Source organism: Staurois parvus, unplaced genomic scaffold (genome assembly GCF_062004578.1).
Source record: "Staurois parvus isolate SC_StPar_1 unplaced genomic scaffold, SC_StPar_1.0 ptg000454l, whole genome shotgun sequence".
Lineage (NCBI taxonomy): Eukaryota > Metazoa > Chordata > Amphibia > Anura > Ranidae > Staurois > Staurois parvus.
In genome coordinates this window covers 4,288,977-4,311,055 of record NW_028318250.1, presented here as the reverse complement: position 1 = coordinate 4,311,055, position 22,079 = coordinate 4,288,977, and the positions used below count along the sequence as shown (strand labels likewise).

Genomic DNA, 22,079 nt, shown 5'->3' with positions numbered 1-22,079 from the left:
GAATAAATTCGCTGTGAATTTAACTTAAAAAAGGGTGTTTCTAGGCTTCAGAGAGACTTAATATTAGTGCAGAACACTGTACCTTTAATTTAAATGCCCTTGGAGTCTGCTGGGGAAGAGAAATAATACTGTCTGTCAGTATGACATGCAGATGAGTGCCGTCGATCTTAGAATCACTGCACACTTCACTCCTTTGGCCAGTCACGGGGCCAAAACCAGTGTTTGGAGCCACAGTGTGGCGGTGGAGGCAGCAGCAATGGGAGGCCATACAGCAACCTATGACAAAATGGAAACCAGCAGGAGCGTGAGGAGACCTGAAAGTGGCACATGGCAGAGTGGGAGCAATGGGAGGCGGTACAGGGACCCAGGTCACACTGTGGGCCCAGCAGCAGCGTGACCAGGCGGTACGGGGGCCCATGGCCGATATGGGGCTTGGTGGCACCTATGGAAGGCCTGTAATCTGCCAGCAACCTATGACAAAATGGACAACCGCAGGAGTGTGAGGAGATTTCAAAGTGGCACATGGCAGAGTGGAAGCAATGGGAGGCCGTACAGGGACCCAGGTCACACTGTGGGACCAGCATCAGCGTGAACAGGCGGTACGGGGGCCCATGGCCGATTTGACCTCATTCATCCCATAGTCCTGCCGACTCACGAATAGCGTGGCCTCCTCAAAGGGCCTGAGCAAGCGCAGGTGTCACACATGAGCTGACAATGGCTGACATCTAAGTTACACAGGGAGTACCTTTATCCGCTTTTAACATCAGGAAATCTGTGATGGCCTTTAGCTGTTCGTAAAGGCGGTCTAACATATGTAGGGTTGAATTACACCTTGTTGCAACGTCACAGCATGAGGAGTCGGTACGGGGGCCCATGGCAGATTACATGTCTGGCAGCAGCAATGGGAGGCCCGTAATCTGCCAGCACCCTATGTCAAAAAATTTAACACACCAGCAGTGTGAAGAGACCTGAAAGTGGCACATGGCAGAGTGTGGCGATGGAGACAGCAGCAATGGGAGGCCGTACAGGGACCCATGACAGACTCTAGACTTGGCAGCAGCATGAGGAGGCGGTATATAGGGGCCCATGGCAGATTAGGGGCCTGGCAGCAGCTATGTGAGGCCCGTAATCTGCCTGCACCCTATGTCAAAAAATTTAACACACCAGCAGTGTGAAGAGACCTGAAAGTGGCACATGGCAGCAGAGTGTGGCGATGGAGACAGCAGCAATGGGAGGCCGTACAGGGACCCATGACAGACTCTAGACTTGGCAGCAGCATGAGGAGGCGGTATATAGGGGCCCATGGCAGATTAGGGGCCTGGCAGCAGCTATGTGAGGCCCGTAATCTGCCTGCACCCTATGTCAAAAAATTTAACACACCAGCAGTGTGAAGAGACCTGAAAGTGGCACATGGCAGCAGAGTGTGGCGATGGAGACAGCAGCAATGGGAGGCCGTACAGGGACCCATGACAGACTCTAGACTTGGCAGCAGCATGAGGAGGCGGTATATAGGGGCCCATGGCAGATTAGGGGCCTGGCAGCAGCTATGTGAGGCCCGTAATCTGCCTGCACCCTATGTCAAAAAATTAAACACACCAGCAGTGTGAAGAGACCTGAAAGTGGCACATGGCAGAGTGTGGCGATGGAGACAGCAGCAATGGGAGGCCGTACAGGGACCCATGACAGACTCTAGACTTGGCAGCAGCATGAGGAGGCGGTATATAGGGGCCCATGGCAGATTAGGGGCCTGGCAGCAGCTATGTGAGGCCCGTAATCTGCCTGCACCCTATGTCAAAAAATTTAACACACCAGCAGTGTGAAGAGACCTGAAAGTGGCACATGGCAGCAGAGTGTGGCGATGGAGACAGCAGCAATGGGAGGCCGTACAGGGACCCATGACAGACTCTGGACTTGGCAGCAGCATGAGGAGGCGGTATATAGGGGCCCATGGCAGATTAGGGGCCTGGCAGCAGCTATGTGAGGCCCGTAATCTGCCTGCACCCTATGTCAAAAAATTAAACACACCAGCAGTGTGAAGAGACCTGAAAGTGGCACATGGCAGAGTGTGGCGATGGAGACAGCAGCAATGGGAGGCCGTACAGGGACCCATGACAGACTCTAGACTTGGCAGCAGCATGAGGAGGCGGTATATAGGGGCCCATGGCAGATTAGGGGCCTGGCAGCAGCTATGTGAGGCCCGTAATCTGCCTGCACCCTATGTCAAAAAATTTAACACACCAGCAGTGTGAAGAGACCTGAAAGTGGCACATGGCAGCAGAGTGTGGCGATGGAGACAGCAGCAATGGGAGGCCGTACAGGGACCCATGACAGACTCTGGACTTGGCAGCAGCATGAGGAGGCGGTATATAGGGGCCCATGGCAGATTAGGGGCCTGGCAGCAGCTATGTGAGGCCCGTAATCTGCCTGCACCCTATGTCAAAAAATTTAACACACCAGCAGTGTGAAGAGACCTGAAAGTGGCACATGGCAGCAGAGTGTGGCGATGGAGACAGCAGCAATGGGAGGCCGTACAGGGACCCATGACAGACTCTAGACTTGGCAGCAGCATGAGGAGGCGGTATATAGGGGCCCATGGCAGATTAGGGGCCTGGCAGCAGCTATGTGAGGCCCGTAATCTGCCTGCACCCTATGTCAAAAAATTTAACACACCAGCAGTGTGAAGAGACCTGAAAGTGGCACATGGCAGCAGAGTGTGGCGATGGAGACAGCAGCAATGGGAGGCCGTACAGGGACCCATGAGAGACTCTGGACTTGGCAGCAGCATGAGGAGGCGGTATATAGGGGCCCATGGCAGATTAGGGGCCTGGCAGCAGCTATGTGAGGCCCGTAATCTGCCTGCACCCTATGTCAAAAAATTTAACACACCAGCAGTGTGAAGAGACCTGAAAGTGGCACATGGCAGCAGAGTGTGGCGATGGAGACAGCAGCAATGGGAGGCCGTACAGGGACCCATGACAGACTCTAGACTTGGCAGCAGCATGAGGAGGCGGTATATAGGGGCCCATGGCAGATTAGGGGCCTGGCAGCAGCTATGTGAGGCCCGTAATCTGCCTGCACCCTATGTCAAAAAATTTAACACACCAGCAGTGTGAAGAGACCTGAAAGTGGCACATGGCAGCAGAGTGTGGCGATGGAGACAGCAGCAATGGGAGGCCGTACAGGGACCCATGAGAGACTCTGGACTTGGCAGCAGCATGAGGAGGCGGTATATAGGGGCCCATGGCAGATTAGGGGCCTGGCAGCAGCTATGTGAGGCCCGTAATCTGCCTGCACCCTATGTCAAAAAATTTAACACACCAGCAGTGTGAAGAGACCTGAAAGTGGCACATGGCAGCAGAGTGTGGCGATGGAGACAGCAGCAATGGGAGGCCGTACAGGGACCCATGAGAGACTCTGGACTTGGCAGCAGCATGAGGAGGCGGTATATAGGGGCCCATGGCAGATTAGGGGCCTGGCAGCAGCTATGTGAGGCCCGTAATCTGCCTGCACCCTATGTCAAAAAATTTAACACACCAGCAGTGTGAAGAGACCTGAAAGTGGCACATGGCAGCAGAGTGTGGCGATGGAGACAGCAGCAATGGGAGGCCGTACAGGGACCCATGACAGACTCTAGACTTGGCAGCAGCATGAGGAGGCGGTATATAGGGGCCCATGGCAGATTAGGGGCCTGGCAGCAGCTATGTGAGGCCCGTAATCTGCCTGCACCCTATGTCAAAAAATTTAACACACCAGCAGTGTGAAGAGACCTGAAAGTGGCACATGGCAGCAGAGTGTGGCGATGGAGACAGCAGCAATGGGAGGCCGTACAGGGACCCATGAGAGACTCTGGACTTGGCAGCAGCATGAGGAGGCGGTATATAGGGGCCCATGGCAGATTAGGGGCCTGGCAGCAGCTATGTGAGGCCCGTAATCTGCCTGCACCCTATGTCAAAAAATTTAACACACCAGCAGTGTGAAGAGACCTGAAAGTGGCACATGGCAGCAGAGTGTGGCGATGGAGACAGCAGCAATGGGAGGCCGTACAGGGACCCATGAGAGACTCTGGACTTGGCAGCAGCATGAGGAGGCGGTATATAGGGGCCCATGGCAGATTAGGGGCCTGGCAGCAGCTATGTGAGGCCCGTAATCTGCCTGCACCCTATGTCAAAAAATTTAACACACCAGCAGTGTGAAGAGACCTGAAAGTGGCACATGGCAGCAGAGTGTGGCGATGGAGACAGCAGCAATGGGAGGCCGTACAGGGACCCATGACAGACTCTAGACTTGGCAGCAGCATGAGGAGGCGGTATATAGGGGCCCATGGCAGATTAGGGGCCTGGCAGCAGCTATGTGAGGCCCGTAATCTGCCTGCACCCTATGTCAAAAAATTTAACACACCAGCAGTGTGAAGAGACCTGAAAGTGGCACATGGCAGCAGAGTGTGGCGATGGAGACAGCAGCAATGGGAGGCCGTACAGGGACCCATGAGAGACTCTGGACTTGGCAGCAGCATGAGGAGGCGGTATATAGGGGCCCATGGCAGATTAGGGGCCTGGCAGCAGCTATGTGAGGCCCGTAATCTGCCTGCACCCTATGTCAAAAAATTTAACACACCAGCAGTGTGAAGAGACCTGAAAGTGGCACATGGCAGCAGAGTGTGGCGATGGAGACAGCAGCAATGGGAGGCCGTACAGGGACCCATGACAGACTCTAGACTTGGCAGCAGCATGAGGAGGCGGTATATAGGGGCCCATGGCAGATTAGGGGCCTGGCAGCAGCTATGTGAGGCCCGTAATCTGCCTGCACCCTATGTCAAAAAATTTAACACACCAGCAGTGTGAAGAGACCTGAAAGTGGCACATGGCAGCAGAGTGTGGCGATGGAGACAGCAGCAATGGGAGGCCGTACAGGGACCCATGACAGACTCTAGACTTGGCAGCAGCATGAGGAGGCGGTATATAGGGGCCCATGGCAGATTAGGGGCCTGGCAGCAGCTATGTGAGGCCCGTAATCTGCCTGCACCCTATGTCAAAAAATTTAACACACCAGCAGTGTGAAGAGACCTGAAAGTGGCACATGGCAGCAGAGTGTGGCGATGGAGACAGCAGCAATGGGAGGCCGTACAGGGACCCATGACAGACTCTAGACTTGGCAGCAGCATGAGGAGGCGGTATATAGGGGCCCATGGCAGATTAGGGGCCTGGCAGCAGCTATGTGAGGCCCGTAATCTGCCTGCACCCTATGTCAAAAAATTAAACACACCAGCAGTGTGAAGAGACCTGAAAGTGGCACATGGCAGCAGAGTGTGGCGATGGAGACAGCAGCAATGGGAGGCCGTACAGGGACCCATGACAGACTCTAGACTTGGCAGCAGCATGAGGAGGCGGTATATAGGGGCCCATGGCAGATTAGGGGCCTGGCAGCAGCTATGTGAGGCCCGTAATCTGCCTGCACCCTATGTCAAAAAATTTAACACACCAGCAGTGTGAAGAGACCTGAAAGTGGCACATGGCAGCAGAGTGTGGCGATGGAGACAGCAGCAATGGGAGGCCGTACAGGGACCCATGAGAGACTCTGGACTTGGCAGCAGCATGAGGAGGCGGTATATAGGGGCCCATGGCAGATTAGGGGCCTGGCAGCAGCTATGTGAGGCCCGTAATCTGCCTGCACCCTATGTCAAAAAATTTAACACACCAGCAGTGTGAAGAGACCTGAAAGTGGCACATGGCAGCAGAGTGTGGCGATGGAGACAGCAGCAATGGGAGGCCGTACAGGGACCCATGACAGACTCTAGACTTGGCAGCAGCATGAGGAGGCGGTATATAGGGGCCCATGGCAGATTAGGGGCCTGGCAGCAGCTATGTGAGGCCCGTAATCTGCCTGCACCCTATGTCAAAAAATTTAACACACCAGCAGTGTGAAGAGACCTGAAAGTGGCACATGGCAGCAGAGTGTGGCGATGGAGACAGCAGCAATGGGAGGCCGTACAGGGACCCATGAGAGACTCTGGACTTGGCAGCAGCATGAGGAGGCGGTATATAGGGGCCCATGGCAGATTAGGGGCCTGGCAGCAGCTATGTGAGGCCCGTAATCTGCCTGCACCCTATGTCAAAAAATTAAACACACCAGCAGTGTGAAGAGACCTGAAAGTGGCACATGGCAGAGTGTGGCGATGGAGACAGCAGCAATGGGAGGCCGTACAGGGACCTATGACAGACTCTAGACTTGGCAGCAGCATGAGGAGGCGGTATATAGGGGCCCATGGCAGATTAGGGGCCTGGCAGCAGCTATGTGAGGCCCGTAATCTGCCTGCACCCTATGTCAAAAAATTAAACACACCAGCAGTGTGAAGAGACCTGAAAGTGGCACATGGCAGAGTGTGGCGATGGAGACAGCAGCAATGGGAGGCCGTACAGGGACCTATGACAGACTCTAGACTTGGCAGCAGCATGAGGAGGCGGTATATAGGGGCCCATGGCAGATTAGGGGCCTGGCAGCAGCTATGTGAGGCCCGTAATCTGCCTGCACCCTATGTCAAAAAATTAAACACACCAGCAGTGTGAAGAGACCTGAAAGTGGCACATGGCAGCAGAGTGTGGCGATGGAGACAGCAGCAATGGGAGGCCGTACAGGGACCCATGAGAGACTCTGGACCTAGCAGCAGCATGAGGAGGCGGTATATAGGGGCCTATGGCAGATTAGGGGCCTGGCAGCAGCTATAGGAGGCCCGTAATCTGCCAGCACCCTATGTCAAAAAATTAAACACACCAGCAGTGTGAGGAGACCTGAAAGTGGCACATGTTTGAGGCATGATTCATGGCGGATTTAGTCAGTTGTGTCAGGAACTGGTGGTTTGAAATCCAGACTAATCCACGCCTGATTCATTTTCACAAACGTGAGTCTCTCCACACTTTGGGTGGACAGTCGTGTCCTCCGCGGAGTTACAATACCTCCTGCCGCACTAAACACGCGCTCCGATGCCACGCTACTGGCCGGGCATGACAGCCTTTCAAGGGCAAATTCAGCTAGTTGGGGCCAAAGGTCAAGTTTCGTTGCCCAGTAGTCAAGGGGATTGTCTACCTCGGTTGGCAGGGTGCTGTCCAAGTAGGCCCAAGCCTGTTGTTTGAGCTCCTGCTCCAGGTCCACCTGATGCTGCTGCTGCTGCTGCGGCTGGTTAGTAGTTTCCTCACTGCGCTGGTGAAGAAAGCTACTCATCATCGACTGCAGACTGAGGCAGCCACTGCTGGTGGAGCTGCCACTGCTCCTACCACCCCACCCCTCCCCTGCTGCCATGCCAGCGGAACGCGAGCGCACAGGGCCCACAGTGTCTGAGGATGGACGTTGGCGCACAAAGGCAGAGACCAACTGACTACATAGGTGGTTTTTATAGTACGTAATTTTGGCCTCCCTCTCAGCAGGTGTGAAAAAGGCCACCATTTTGGATCGGTAGCGAGGGTCCAACAAGGTGGACAGCCAAAAGTCATCCCTCTGTCTGATGGTTATTATTCGGCTGTCGCTACGCAAGCAACCGAGCATGCTATGGGCCATTTGTGCCAAGGAATGCGAGGGACTCCCTGCCTCCATCTCCACAGCATACTGCCACGGTGCGTCTGGGTCCTCTGTCTCCTCCTCCTCCTCCTCTACCAGATGCTCCTGCTCCTCCACTCCTGTCCGCTGAGTGGAAAAACCACCCATTTCACTCAATAATTCCTGAGCACAAATGTCCTCCTCTACCTCCTCCTCTTCTTCCTGTCCTGCCCCCACAGGGGTCATGTGGCGTTGAGATCTGTGCGCCACGTCTACCGCACCCTGACCAGCCATTGTTAACAGCATTTGTTCCAGGACGTGCAACAGAGGAATGACGTCGTTCATCCCATAGTCCTGCCGACTCACGAATAGCGTGGCCTCCTCAAAGGGCCTGAGCAAGCGGCAGGTGTCACGCATGAGCTGCCAATGGCTGACATCTAAGTTACACAGGGGAGTACCTTTATCCGCTTGTAACATCAGGAAATCGGTGATGGCCTTTCGCTGCTCGTAAAGGCGGTCTAACATGTGTAGGGTTGAATTCCACCTTGTTGCAACGTCGCAGATCAGGCGATGCTGTGGAATTCCGTTCTGCCGCTGCAGCTCAATGAGGGTGTTCTTTGCGGTGTAGGAATGGCTGAAATGCATGCACAGTTTACGTGACATTTTAAGGATGTCTTGCAGTGGGATGGTGGATTTTAGGAACCGCTTGACAACCAGATTGAACACGTGAGCCATGCATGGCGCATGGCACAACCTTCCTTGACGCAGAGCAGACACCATGTTCTTTCCGTTGTCAGTCAACATGGTTCCGATTTTTAGTTTGCGCGGAGACAGCCATCTGTCGATTTCTCTGTTCATTACACTCAGCAGTTCCTCCCCTGTGTGACTACGTTCGCCAAGGCATACCAGGTGCAGCACAGCGTGACACCGTTGCGCCCTGCACATGTGATATGCCGGTCGGGTAATGGGACTTGGCACGGGGGTGGCGGCTGAGGACACGGCGGAAAAAGAGGTGGTAGAGGCGGACATGCTTGCTGGACCAAGGACGTGCAAACGTGGAGGCAAAAGCGTCGTGACCTGTCCAAGTTGCTGGTGCGGCTGTGCCGGCACCACGTTCACCCAGTGGGCCGTAAATGACATGTACTGTCCCTGACCGTAGTTACAGCTCCACACGTCGGCGCTGCCGTGCACTTTGGCAGAGACCGACATGCTCAAAGACTGGCCCACCATCTCTTCTACATGTGAATGCAGGGCTGGCACTGCCTTTTGGGCAAAGAAATGACGGCTTGGCACTCTCCACCGCGGCGCGGCACAAGCCATCATTTCTCGGAAAGGTGCTGAGTCCACCAGTTGGAAAGGGAGGGACTGCAGCACCAGCAACTTGGACAGGAGGACGTTCAGCTTTTGCACCGTCGGGTGCGTGCTCGCAAACTGTTGTCTCTTGGATACGGATTCCAAGAAAGACTGTTGACGGAATCCGAGAAGAGGAGTAGCAGGAGAAGGAGCATCTGAACGAGCGGAAGATGCCAATGAGCGACAACTCCCCTCAGCAGAGGTGTTGGAGCCTTGACTGGCTGATAGAGGGCGATTGACGACGTCGGGTGACGGAGCAAGTAACGGAGCGGGTGATGGAGCGGGGGCTGGGGCAGGCAGAACCGCCGTATGTTTATCACGGTTTTCCCAGGCCACCGAATGGTGACGCTGCATATGCTGACGCAACGCTGTAGTCCCAACATGGGCCCCCTGGCCACGCTTGCATTTCTGGCCACATAGTCGACATACGGCTACGTTTACTTCCTCGGGCGGCTTGAGGAAAAATTGCCACACCACCGAGTAGGAAACTTTGCCCCCGCTACTCTTCACTGGCTGACTGCTACTTCCTCCGTGCGCACCGGCACCACTACTGGCCGTGGTGGTAGGCTGCAGTGGAGCTGGTGCTCTACTCCGTGGACGTTTGGCTCCACTGACACTGATGCGACCCTGCTGCTGTCTCCTGGGCAACCCACCGACTGTTTTGCTCGCTGCCAAGCTGCCACCCTCTTCTCCTGATGATGCGGAAGAAATTGCCTGATGACGACGAGGCTGCCAAGTGCGATCAACCTCCTCATCATCAAGTAGGGTCTCCGCCTCACTACTAGCCCCCTCGGCTGCGTCTGGGTCAGGAGACAGACCTGTCTCTAGACCGGCTACCGAGCCACTCTCCTCGCCAGTACTTGTTCGCTTGGCTGCTGAAAAGGCCGATGTCTCCCCCCGTTCCTGACCGCCCTCTGTTAGCTCTTCCTCACTGTACAGTGGGGCTGAGCCCACAGCATGCGATACTTCGCTTGGTGAGGGAACAGCAAAGGACAGGGGCAGGTAGAGGACACGTGATTTCAGTGGGCTTGGTCCCGGGCCATGCCAACTAACGGTTGTGTCTGACGTACCCACCGACCGTTGGCTGTAGGTGTCAGAGGTGACCTGGGAAGAGGAAGACGACCGAGCCAACCAATCAATGACGGCAGGGTTGTCGGTGGAGACACGACCGCTGGATGACACCGGGAGCACTGGCCTCTGGCTGCGAATACTGCTGCCTCGACCCCTTCCTCTGCTGCCACGTCTGCTCGCTCCTAAAACATTGCCTCCTCTGCCACTCCTCTGCATGTTGTCTGACATACTATTTAATTCAACGATTAGGTGTCCCTGAGTAACAATTCTCTGGCACTCAGTAACAATTCTGTCTGTCCCTGAGTATGAATTCTGTGGCCCTGAGTAACAATTCTGTGTCTGTGCGAGTAACAATTCTGTGTCTGTGCGAGTAACAATTCTGTGTCTGTGCAAGTAACAATTTTGTGTCTGTGCGAGTAACAATTCTCTGGCACTCAGTAACAATTCTGTCTGTCCCTGAGTAACAATTCTCTGGCACTCAGTAACAATTCTGTCTGTCCCTGAGTAACAATTCTCTGGCACTCAGTAACAATTCTGTCTGTCCCTGAGTATGAATTCTGTGGCCCTGAGTAACAATTCTGTGTCTGTGCGAGTAACAATTCTGTGTCTGTGCAAGTAACAATTTTGTGTCTGTGCGAGTAACAATTCTCTGGCACTCAGTAACAATTCTGTCTGTCCCTGAGTAACAATTCTCTGGCACTCAGTAACAATTCTGTCTGTCCCTGAGTAACAATTCTCTGGCACTCAGTAACAATTCTGTCTGTCCCTGAGTATGAATTCTGTGGCCCTGAGTAACAATTCTGTGTCTGTGCGAGTAACAATTCTGTGTCTGTGCAAGTAACAATTTTGTGTCTGTGCGAGTAACAATTCTCTGGCACTCAGTAACAATTCTGTCTGTCCCTGAGTAACAATTCTCTGGCACTCAGTAACAATTCTGTCTGTCCCTGAGTAACAATTCTCTGGCACTCAGTAACAATTCTGTCTGTCCCTGAGTAACAATTCTCTGGCACTCAGTAACAATTCTGTCTGTCCCTGAGTATGAATTCTGTGGCCCTGAGTAACAATTCTGTGTCTGTGCGAGTAACAATTCTGTGTCTGTGCAAGTAACAATTTTGTGTCTGTGCGAGTAACAATTCTCTGGCACTCAGTAACAATTCTGTCTGTCCCTGAGTAACAATTCTCTGGCACTCAGTAACAATCCTGTCTGTCCCTAAGTAACAATTCTCTGGCACTCAGTAACAATTCTGTCTGTCCCTGAGTATGAATTCTGTGGCCCTGAGTAACAATTCTGTGTCTGTGCGAGTAACAATTCTGTGTCTGTGCAAGTAACAATTTTGTGTCTGTGCGAGTAACAATTCTCTGGCACTCAGTAACAATTCTGTCTGTCCCTGAGTAACAATTCTCTGGCACTCAGTAACAATTCTGTCTGTCCCTAAGTAACAATTCTCTGGCACTCAGTAACAATTCTGTCTGTCCCTGAGTATGAATTCTGTGGCCCTGAGTAACAATTCTGTGTCTGTGCGAGTAACAATTCTGTGTCTGTGCAAGTAACAATTTTGTGTCTGTGCGAGTAACAATTCTCTGGCACTCAGTAACAATTCTGTCTGTCCCTGAGTAACAATTCTCTGGCACTCAGTAACAATTCTGTCTGTCCCTAAGTAACAATTCTCTGGCACTCAGTAACAATTCTGTCTGTCCCTGAGTATGAATTCTGTGGCCCTGAGTAACAATTCTGTGTCTGTGCGAGTAACAATTCTGTGTCTGTGCAAGTAACAATTTTGTGTCTGTGCGAGTAACAATTCTCTGGCACTCAGTAACAATTCTGTCTGTCCCTGAGTAACAATTCTCTGGCACTCAGTAACAATTCTGTCTGTCCCTGAGTAACAATTCTCTGGCACTCAGTAACAATTCTGTCTGTCCCTGAGTATGAATTCTGTGGCCCTGAGTAACAATTCTGTGTCTGTGCGAGTAACAATTCTGTGTCTGTGCAAGTAACAATTTTGTGTCTGTGCGAGTAACAATTCTCTGGCACTCAGTAACAATTCTGTCTGTCCCTGAGTAACAATTCTCTGGCACTCAGTAACAATTCTGTCTGTCCCTAAGTAACAATTCTCTGGCACTCAGTAACAATTCTGTCTGTCCCTGAGTATGAATTCTGTGGCCCTGAGTAACAATTCTGTGTCTGTGCGAGTAACAATTCTGTGTCTGTGCAAGTAACAATTTTGTGTCTGTGCGAGTAACAATTCTCTGGCACTCAGTAACAATTCTGTCTGTCCCTGAGTAACAATTCTCTGGAACTCAGTAACAATTCTGTCTGTCCCTGAGTAACAATTCTCTGGCACTCAGTAACAATTCTGTCTGTCCCTGAGTATGAATTCTGTGGCCCTGAGTAACAATTCTGTGTCTGTGCGAGTAACAATTCTGTGTCTGTGCAAGTAACAATTTTGTGTCTGTGCGAGTAACAATTCTCTGGCACTCAGTAACAATTCTGTCTGTCCCTGAGTAACAATTCTCTGGCACTCAGTAACAATTCTGTCTGTCCCTGAGTAACAATTCTCTGGCACTCAGTAACAATTCTGTCTGTCCCTGAGTAACAATTCTCTGGCACTCAGTAACAATTCTGTCTGTCCCTGAGTATGAATTCTGTGGCCCTGAGTAACAATTCTGTGTCTGTGCGAGTAACAATTCTGTGTCTGTGCAAGTAACAATTTTGTGTCTGTGCGAGTAACAATTCTCTGGCACTCAGTAACAATTCTGTCTGTCCCTGAGTAACAATTCTCTGGCACTCAGTAACAATTCTGTCTGTCCCTAAGTAACAATTCTCTGGCACTCAGTAACAATTCTGTCTGTCCCTGAGTATGAATTCTGTGGCCCTGAGTAACAATTCTGTGTCTGTGCGAGTAACAATTCTGTGTCTGTGCAAGTAACAATTTTGTGTCTGTGCGAGTAACAATTCTCTGGCACTCAGTAACAATTCTGTCTGTCCCTGAGTAACAATTCTCTGGCACTCAGTAACAATTCTGTCTGTCCCTGAGTAACAATTCTCTGGCACTCAGTAACAATTCTGTCTGTCCCTGAGTATGAATTCTGTGGCCCTGAGTAACAATTCTGTGTCTGTGCGAGTAACAATTCTGTGTCTGTGCAAGTAACAATTTTGTGTCTGTGCGAGTAACAATTCTCTGGCACTCAGTAACAATTCTGTCTGTCCCTGAGTAACAATTCTCTGGCACTCAGTAACAATTCTGTCTGTCCCTGAGTAACAATTCTCTGGCACTCAGTAACAATTCTGTCTGTCCCTGAGTAACAATTCTCTGGCACTCAGTAACAATTCTGTCTGTCCCTGAGTAACAATTCTCTGGCACTCAGTAACAATTCTGTCTGTCCCTGAGTAACAATTCTCTGGCACTCAGTAACAATTCTGTCTGTCCCTGAGTAACAATTCTGTCTGTCCCTGAGTATGAATTCTGTGGCCCTGAGTAAGAATTCTCTGGCACTCAGTAACAATTCTGTCTGTCCCTGAGTAACAATTCTCTGGCACTCAGTAACAATTCTGTCTGTCCCTGAGTAAAAATTCTGTGGCCCTAATAACGTTTCTGTGGCCCTAAGTAACAATTCTCTGGCACTGAGTGAAAATTCTGTCTGTCCCTGAGTATGAATTCTGTGGCCCTAACTAGCGTTTCTTTGTCCCTAAATAACGATTCTGTGGCCCTCATTAACAAGTCTGTGTCCCTGAGTAATGGTTCTCTGTCCCTAAGTAACTTCTCTCTGTCCCCAATTCTCGTTTCTGTGGCCCTAACTCTGTCCCTGTCCCTAGTACAGAGCGGTCTGCCTCTGTTCAATGACTGCAGGCAAATGAAGATTTCCAAAATGGCCGCTATATATACCTCGACCATTACACAGTGCTGGCTGGCTGGCTGCTGATTGGCTGATGCGATCACATGTCGTTGAGGAATGCATTATGGGGCAGCGCGCCTTGTCTGCGCGCCTTCCCCGACATCCCCGCTCCGTCGCCGCACATGTCAGCCGCCATTTTCGGAAAAATTTCGATTCGCGCGTCCGAATTAGGCTGTTTTTCGGATTCGGCACGAATCGAAATTTTTCCGATATTCGACTCGAATTCCACTTCGGATACTTCGATTCGCTCATCTCTAATTATGACGACACATACAGATTCTGAAAAAAAGTCTTCTGATAAGCATAATCGCAGTCAACATGGTAAACTGACTGAAAGAGACAAAAAGGTCATTGCGTATGATTGTGACTCAGAATAAGAAAACAACTGCTGCAAAAGTGACTGCAGAGCTCAATCTCAGTCTTCAATATTCTCTATGGAGATGGTTCTCATCTTCATTCCATGCCATCTGAAGCCCAAAAAAAGTTTTGGATCTACTTTTGTAACTTGATTCGGGCAGATTGGTGCATTTTTAAAGTTTTTTTATCTATAGAAATGCATTGAAACACAAGACTTGTGTGTTCAGAGCATTTTTGCGCATTTTTTTAGTGCATTTTTTGAGTGTTTTGTGCTGGTTGTAAAGGGGCCAGCACCTGCAGGCATCCTAACAACCAGTGCCAAACCTCATTCCAACTATATTTTATTAAAAAATGCCTATTATACTGGATTCTCTACCAAACTGTCCCACCAAAGCAATGACAATGAAAGTATCTATTTTTCAGTTTTGTTAAAAGGTTAATATGGCAGATGTAAGTAACCATCAAAATATGCAACAAAAATGTGCAACATGCGTAATCTGAATTATATTCCTTCATCTAAAATTCTATGCTGTACAAGGAATCTTAATTACCAACAACAGTAATGAAAGTAGACTGGTGGGACTGGTGGAGTGCAAGGAGACAGCAGCGTAAGTATAAAAGCAGAATTTTTAAAAAGATGTTTTTTTTCTAGTTGTAGCTTTATTGGGATTTTATCAAGCTAGTCAGTCTATTCTTTTGCTGTAATCAGTCTTTAATGCCTTAAAGGTACAGAGATTTTGTGGCATATTATACCCAGAATAGAAAATAATAGACTACGTAGATGAATAGTTTAAATGCTATATCACCCTTACCATGAACATTCCTACAGCCTAGCTGTGTGATAGGGTTTAAAGGTGAATAAATAATTTTTCCGCAGAGACTAGGCAGGACCATGTCAATTCTAAAGAGGAATGTACTATTTTCAGGTTAGTGGTTTGTACTCCAAGGATGTATTGCATTTTGTTAAATATTTTTAACAATAAATGGGAAAAAAACATAGTTACTGTAATGATTGTGTGCAATAGAGACATGGACACTGTACGTGACAGCCATCTTGTTAGGTCTCAGCCATGTTGTCTCTCCTGTCCTCCCCCCTCCCTCTTGAATGTAATTTATAGCTGTAAGTTGAACGGAGGTCAAAAGGGCCTCTTATCCTAAATAAAACACAACTAGATAAAGCTCCAGGGCTGTAAATCGCTAATTAGTCTGGTTCAAGGGGTCTGCTTTGAAAAGCACTTTCCTCTTTCCACTTTCAGTCAGTCATGACCTGTTAGGTCATTAGAGCTAGAACGTGGCATAAAACGTACATTCCACATTTAGACATTTTGCACAGAATAAATAAAGTTCAGCAGGAACTGGGCACATTAATATTAGGTATATATTTGGATAGATAATTTTAATATAAGTCAAACAAGACCTTACATGGCTATATTAGCACCTACAAGAGAGAAGAAAGCAGTCTCTTTCCTCCTGGGTGACAAGGGTACGCTGTGTTTGGTATCCCTGAGTTTAAATATAATTCTGAATATTAATCTGCCAGTTGCTAGGATGCTACCTGTACCTATTGAAGGTTATTAACCTTAGTATGAAATTGTAAGGCGACTTGATCATAACCTTAGTTACCTCCTAGCACCCCATCCCCAAATTAGATGATTGGTCATTTGTTCTCAGGCGACACCCCTTTAATATGACAGAAAAAGACTGAGAGGCTGGAGAAAAGGCAGCTCTCGTTTAACATCAATCAGGAAACATCTAACAGACTTGAGAGCCAAGGCAATCTTTTTGTTCGGACAATTGGACTCTGCTCAAACCAATGACATTGCAAGAGTTCTGCCTTCTCAATTCCTTTCTTTTATTTCTCTGTTGTTTTATTGCTTTTTATATCTTTGTAACATCTTTTTCTGTAAATATTTTACCTTTGTAGTAATAAATCCTATTTTGAAAAGTGTTGAAACGGTCTCTAAAGCTTTTAATGCAAACTAAAGAATCCCTGTCTCTTAAAGAGTGCTACTGTATGTAATAATCCTCTGAATATATCTGTCTGTGGTGACAGTGTGTATTACAGACGCTTATGCTAATATCATAGTGTCACTGCTAAGATTTGTGAGTTTCCTCCTTCTCTGTAAAAAGGCGGTGGTGGCAGTGTAAAGGGTTAATTGCGTAATTAACCTGACCCAGTAACAATCGCTCTCAGGCTGCTGGCACATAGATTGTAGTCCCGCGAGCTGGAAAATCTTTGTGAGATCGGCTGGTCCTTCGGTCACGAGTTGGTGAGAAGGGCAGGGGTCGGACACCGCGTTCCGTCACAGGGACTAATGGGTCAACATGCTGTTACTGAGAACCTCAATTGTTGTGCAAAAAGAATCTGATTGGTGGCGTCAGAGGTGTTGGTGATGGGTGAAAAGTAAACTCCAGTTTTTTTGGAACTATTTAGTGATACATAAGACCCAATAAACACTGGATTCTTGCATTTAAAGTGTATTTCCACTTTGCATACAGATTGGTATAACACCTGTTGTATATTTGTTACATGTTCTCATTCAAACAACATAACTGAAAAAAAAATTTAAAAATTGCTGCACACCATTTTAGATGCTCTTTTATGACAATTCTAGTTGTGAAAAAGCCTACTTAGTTCTCTTTGTTTATGAGCAAGCTGGAGAGCTGTGTTTGCCATAATTAACCCTGTATGTACTGCACTGGCAGATCTGGTTATCAGTTGTAAAGTATTTCAATACTGTCTGTCCTAACCAGGGGCAGACTGACAACTCATAGGGCCCCCGGGCAATAGGGGATCATGGGGCCCCTGTGTCCTTGCCCACACTCAAAGCACACCCAAAAAAGCCTATAAAAAGGTACTAGGGGCATTTCATGGGGCCCCCTTCTGACCCCGGGCCCTCGGGCAGTGCCCGAGTGCTCGAATAATCAGTCCACCCCTGGTCCTAACAAAGGATTACAGATTTGAATCCTACTGCATGTATGTTAATGAGAGGGAATTCAGTCTGTCCCTGAGACAGACTCACTTTGCATTTCTTCAGAAATGTTTGAAATCAGCCATGAGATCTTATGAAAACATCCAAAAGGTAAGAAATATTTTTCAACATTGTTTGAGGTGTTTTGTGTGAATGGGAATATATAACAAACATACAGTGAGTTTTTTTTAACATTTACTACAAAAGTGGAAATACAACTTAAGATGATATTAACCGCTTCCGCACTGCCCTATAGCAGAAATACTGCTACAGGGCGGCACAGTGCGCAAAATCACGTATATATACATGATTTTGCAGTTCCAGGTATTTGCGGCCTTGGCTATCAATCACCGGGTCCCAGCCGGTGATTCCCGGCTGGCACCCTTCGATCTCCAAGGATTTCTGACATGGGAGAGACCTGTATGTAAACAATACAGATTTCTCCCCTGTCAGCTCCTGCACACTGCTTTTTATGGCTCTGCATAGCAGAGGCATACAAAGCAGTGTGCATACAGTGTAACACACATACAGCCACCAGTAAAACAGCACACAGTTAACCCTTTGATCGCCCCAGATGTCAACCTCTTTCTGCCCAGTGCCATTAGTACAGTGTCAGTGCTTTTTGTTAGCACTGTATTGATCAGGAACACCAAGTCAGTTCCCCCCAGTGTCAGAATGCCCGCCGCAGTCCTGGTATAAGTCACTTATCCCCGCCATTACTAACAAAAAAAAAAAATCCAGTATATATACTGGCATTTGTAAATGCTGTAACTTTCACGTAAGCCAATTAATTTACACATATTTGGATTTTTTTTTTTAGAAAAGACATGTAGCAGAATACATTTTGACCTAAATTTATGGCAAAATTTGATTTTTAAAATTTTTTTGCTGGACATGTTTAATAGCAAAAGTCAAAAATATAAGTTTTTTCAAAATTGTCAGGTCTTTTTTTGTTTATGGCGCAAAAAAAAATGCACAGGCGATCAAATACCACCGAAAGAAAGCTCTACTGGTGGGAAAAAAGGACAAATTTAATTTGGGTGCAGCATTGAATGACTGCACAAATTTTTTTAATAACAAACATTATACTTACATGTTCTGTGCAATGGTTTTGCACAGAGCAGCCCCAATACTCATCTTCTGGGGTCCCCTGTAGGTGCTCCTTGCTCCTCCCCCCTTCTGATTACACCGCTAGCATGCGGCCTCACAGAACTGGGCTTTTTCCGTGGGGCCGCACTGCGCGCTCCCAGCACAAAGACACGGGTGTCACTGAGATCTAACGATCGGGACTCCCGATTCCAGGTCACATGATTGCTGTGATAGCCTCTGATTGGCTATCACAGTGATCAGTTGCTGTACAGCCCGGTCCCCTTGTTTTTTTTTTCTCTATATGAAGGAGGAGAGAGATACATTGTATAACTCTAAGTGCTGGCATAGAGGGAAAAAAATGTTTGTTTAAAATAAATAAATAAATATTAAAAAATAAAAGAAAAAATACCTAGCTCAAAGTTTGATCTAGTTCAGTGCCAGGGTAAGTGTTTGGGTCAAGGTCAGGGTCAAAGGTCAAGGTCAAAAAGGTCAGGGTCAAAGGTCAGGATTTTTTTTTTGATTGGTATTAGTGTCAGCTAGTGTCAGTGTCAGTGTGTTTTAGGTAAACAAAAAACAAAAAAAAGTGCACGATTGTTTCTGGGCTGTACTATGGGTACAAACAACAAATAACATAAACATCTATGGTATTGCTGCAATCGCCAAGAGCTGAAAAATGTATTTTGGGTTGTTCTTTGGTGGTAGGTTATGGTAGTAACAAGAAACATACAGCAAAATTAAAAAAATATATATTTTTTTTACTATTTTGGGCCAGTTTTCCTTTGATAATAAAAAAAATCAGGAGATATCCATTACCATTTACCACCAAATGAAAGCCCAATTTGTCCTGAAAAGAACAAGGTATAATTCACCTGGATGTACAAAGTAGTTGTGATGATATGTACAGTTTTACGAAAATACATGTCAATGTTGCAAAATTGTACTTAGGCATTAAGATTTGTTTTACCCTTAGGCATGAAGGGGTTAAGTAAACCTGTACCAAGGAAAATAGAGGGGTTGCCCTTTCTGTCCTACTTCTGAAATTCCTAGTTACCTGGCTTCAGTTACTGCCAGACAGCTAGTATTTTTAGAAGCAGAGGTTGCCATCAACAGCCCACCTATTTCTCCAAATACAGGTCCTAATAAAATTGAAATCTGACTGTTGGGAAATACTGTTTTTTGATTCAACTAATCCAAAGTTTTGTACTGGAATTACCAAAACAATCAGTTCTAAATGATAGTGACCTCATTTTTAATGTGTATACACAGATAGAGAAACCTGCAACCTAGACCCTGCCCCTGTGTAATTAAGACCCCATTAAAGACAAAGTCTCAGTATATCATTCACCAGTGATCCCCTCACTCATATCCCTGGTTTGATTAAAAAAAAACAGCAGCCTGCATTCAGTTGAAAACAGCAACCTGAAATTACAGTTTTGGTGATTATAATTTATTTAAATTGTGTGAATATGAAATATTTCATATTAAGCAATCTTGTATCTAATCAGCAGATGAAAATTTTTACAGAACTCCAGTGAGTTATGAGAGCAGTAACTTTTCCCTTATTACACTTCTCATTGCAAAGTTTCTATCAGATATAGGGATATGCAAAGCAAGCTGTGTCTGCTATATTGTCTTTAGCTGAGCCATAGTGCTCTGACAATCCTTTTCATGTAGTAAATGTTTCTAAAAACAAAAATGTATATATAGTTGAAAGTAAAGTTTATTTTAAAACATTTAAGTAAAAATAAATCTAAATCAAATTTCACCCAAAACTATTATAGTTTTCCTTTAACCGCTTCCCATCCACCCTGTAGCAGATATACTGCTACAGGGTAGCACGGGTGCGCAAAATCACGTATCTATACTTGATTTTGCATTTCTGGGTAGGAAGCGCATGCCCTACCCACACCGACATTCGTGGCCGTGGCTGTCAATCACTGGGAGATTACTTGCTGGCGCGCGGTGATTGTCGAGCATCTCCGACGGGGGGGGGGGGAGAACTGTTTGTTTTGAAGCTCGTGCACACTGCTTTGCATGGCATGGCACGTTGGGCTTTTTTTTTGCTATAGCGCAAAAAAAAGAAATGCACAGGCAATCAAATACCACCGAAAGAAAGCTCAATTCGTGGGAAACAAAGGACGTAAATTTCATTTGGGTGCAATGTTGCATGACCGCGCAATTGTCAGTTAAAGTAATTCAGCACCGTAATGCAAAAAATGGCCTGGTCAGGAAGGGGGGTAAATCCTCTGGAGGGCAAGTGGTTAATGTCTGCCTACTCCATAGTGCACTCAGCCTCTGCCTCAGTGCCTGCCCTCTGGCAGGCTGGCTGGCATATTGGGTGAACGGACCCTGTCTGTGAACTCTTTGGACTCTTCTCGAAGCTGCCTACAGACATTAGGTCGGTCTTTCTCAACCTTTTCAACACAGAGGAACCCTTGAAATGACTTTTTGGTCTCGGGGAACCCCTGGTAAAAATGACTGTATTACATTCGTGTGATGGTCAGTGGGAAGAATGTTCCTTACACTTGTGGTCATTGAGAAGAATTACCCCCTTATAGATAGCTAAAAATATCAATGGTGTCAGTGGGAACTTATCTGAGAGGCGGATATTGCTAATTGCTCAAGGAACCCCTGACAACCTCTGGAGGAACCCTGGTTGAGAAACCCTGCATTAGGTGAGTGTCTCCTGATCCAGCCTTCATTGGTTGGAGTGGCTTGGTTGGCTAGCTTTATAAAGTCACTTTATAATAATAGCAAGACAGTGGATTGTCACTGAAGCAGAGGACAAATGAACATCAGGGTGTGCACTAGTGTACATGCCCAAAGAAGTTTTTTTTTTTATTATCATGATATTATTGCAAATCTGCAATACAGTCAAATCATAGAGGATGTAGTAGGGGACAGGTCTGGCACATACCCTGGACCATCCCCTGGTGAGTCATTTGCACTGAATATTAGCCATTTAAATAGATAAATACCCGGTCTGATTTTTTTTTGTCTTCTGCAGGATCTTCTTATATAAGCACAGAAGAATGGCTATAAGTGCAGAGGATGTGTCCCTTGATACAGTTATCCCATTAGTAGAAGGAACCATGATTGAAGAAGGTGAATATATATAAATTACCAATATAAAGTGCAGATGATTGCTACTGTCACTAGATGGCAGAGTTTAGTTAAAGAGACACTGTTGTAAAAGCAGTACTAATCCGTAAAGGATAAATTCACCTTTCATAACATGTTACATTACATCCATATTCAGGATGTAACATGTTAGGAATGCACCGACCCCTGCTCCTCAGCTTGGACAGCTAGTGGGGGATCTTCTCTCCCCCCCCCCCCCCCCGCTAGCTGTCAAATAAAAAAAGTCCCGATGTGGAGCGCCGTGGTAGTTCATTGATTCTTCCTGTCCAAATATCTGCTTGTACATCTTGTATGGGCCAGCAGATATACTGACAGGTCTCTCCTGCATGGCAACAGTGATCTCCTTTAGTACGATGCTTTATAGGCTCCTGCAAACAAAAATAATAAATGTACATTGTTTTACCTGCAAAAAAATGTGCATTTATTGTTTTTGGTAAAAAGGTGAACTTATCCTTTAAACCAGAGGTCTCCAAACTGTGGTCCGTGGGCCAGATGTGGCCCTTTGCTGGCTTTATTCGGCCCTTGGGACAATAATCCTTCCACTGATACAATGCATTATTCCTTCCACTGACACCAACAATGGAGCACTATTCCTCCCACTGACACCAACAATGGGGCACTATTCCTACCACTGACACCAACAATGGAGCACTATTCCTCCCACTGACACCAACA

General features: G+C 47.6%; 1 protein-coding gene across 1 annotated transcript in view; it reads left to right on the top strand.

Annotated features, from left to right (window-relative positions):
* The window catches only part of INPP5B (inositol polyphosphate-5-phosphatase B), a 176,073-nt gene that overhangs the window by 4,087 nt on the left and 149,907 nt on the right, over positions 1-22,079 (top strand). The window contains exons 3-4 of the mRNA XM_089688790.1: positions 14,732-14,810; positions 21,271-21,368. Of these exons, the coding sequence (XP_089544916.1) occupies positions 14,732-14,810; positions 21,271-21,368 (177 nt within the window). The remainder of the gene's footprint in view (positions 1-14,731; positions 14,811-21,270; positions 21,369-22,079) is intronic.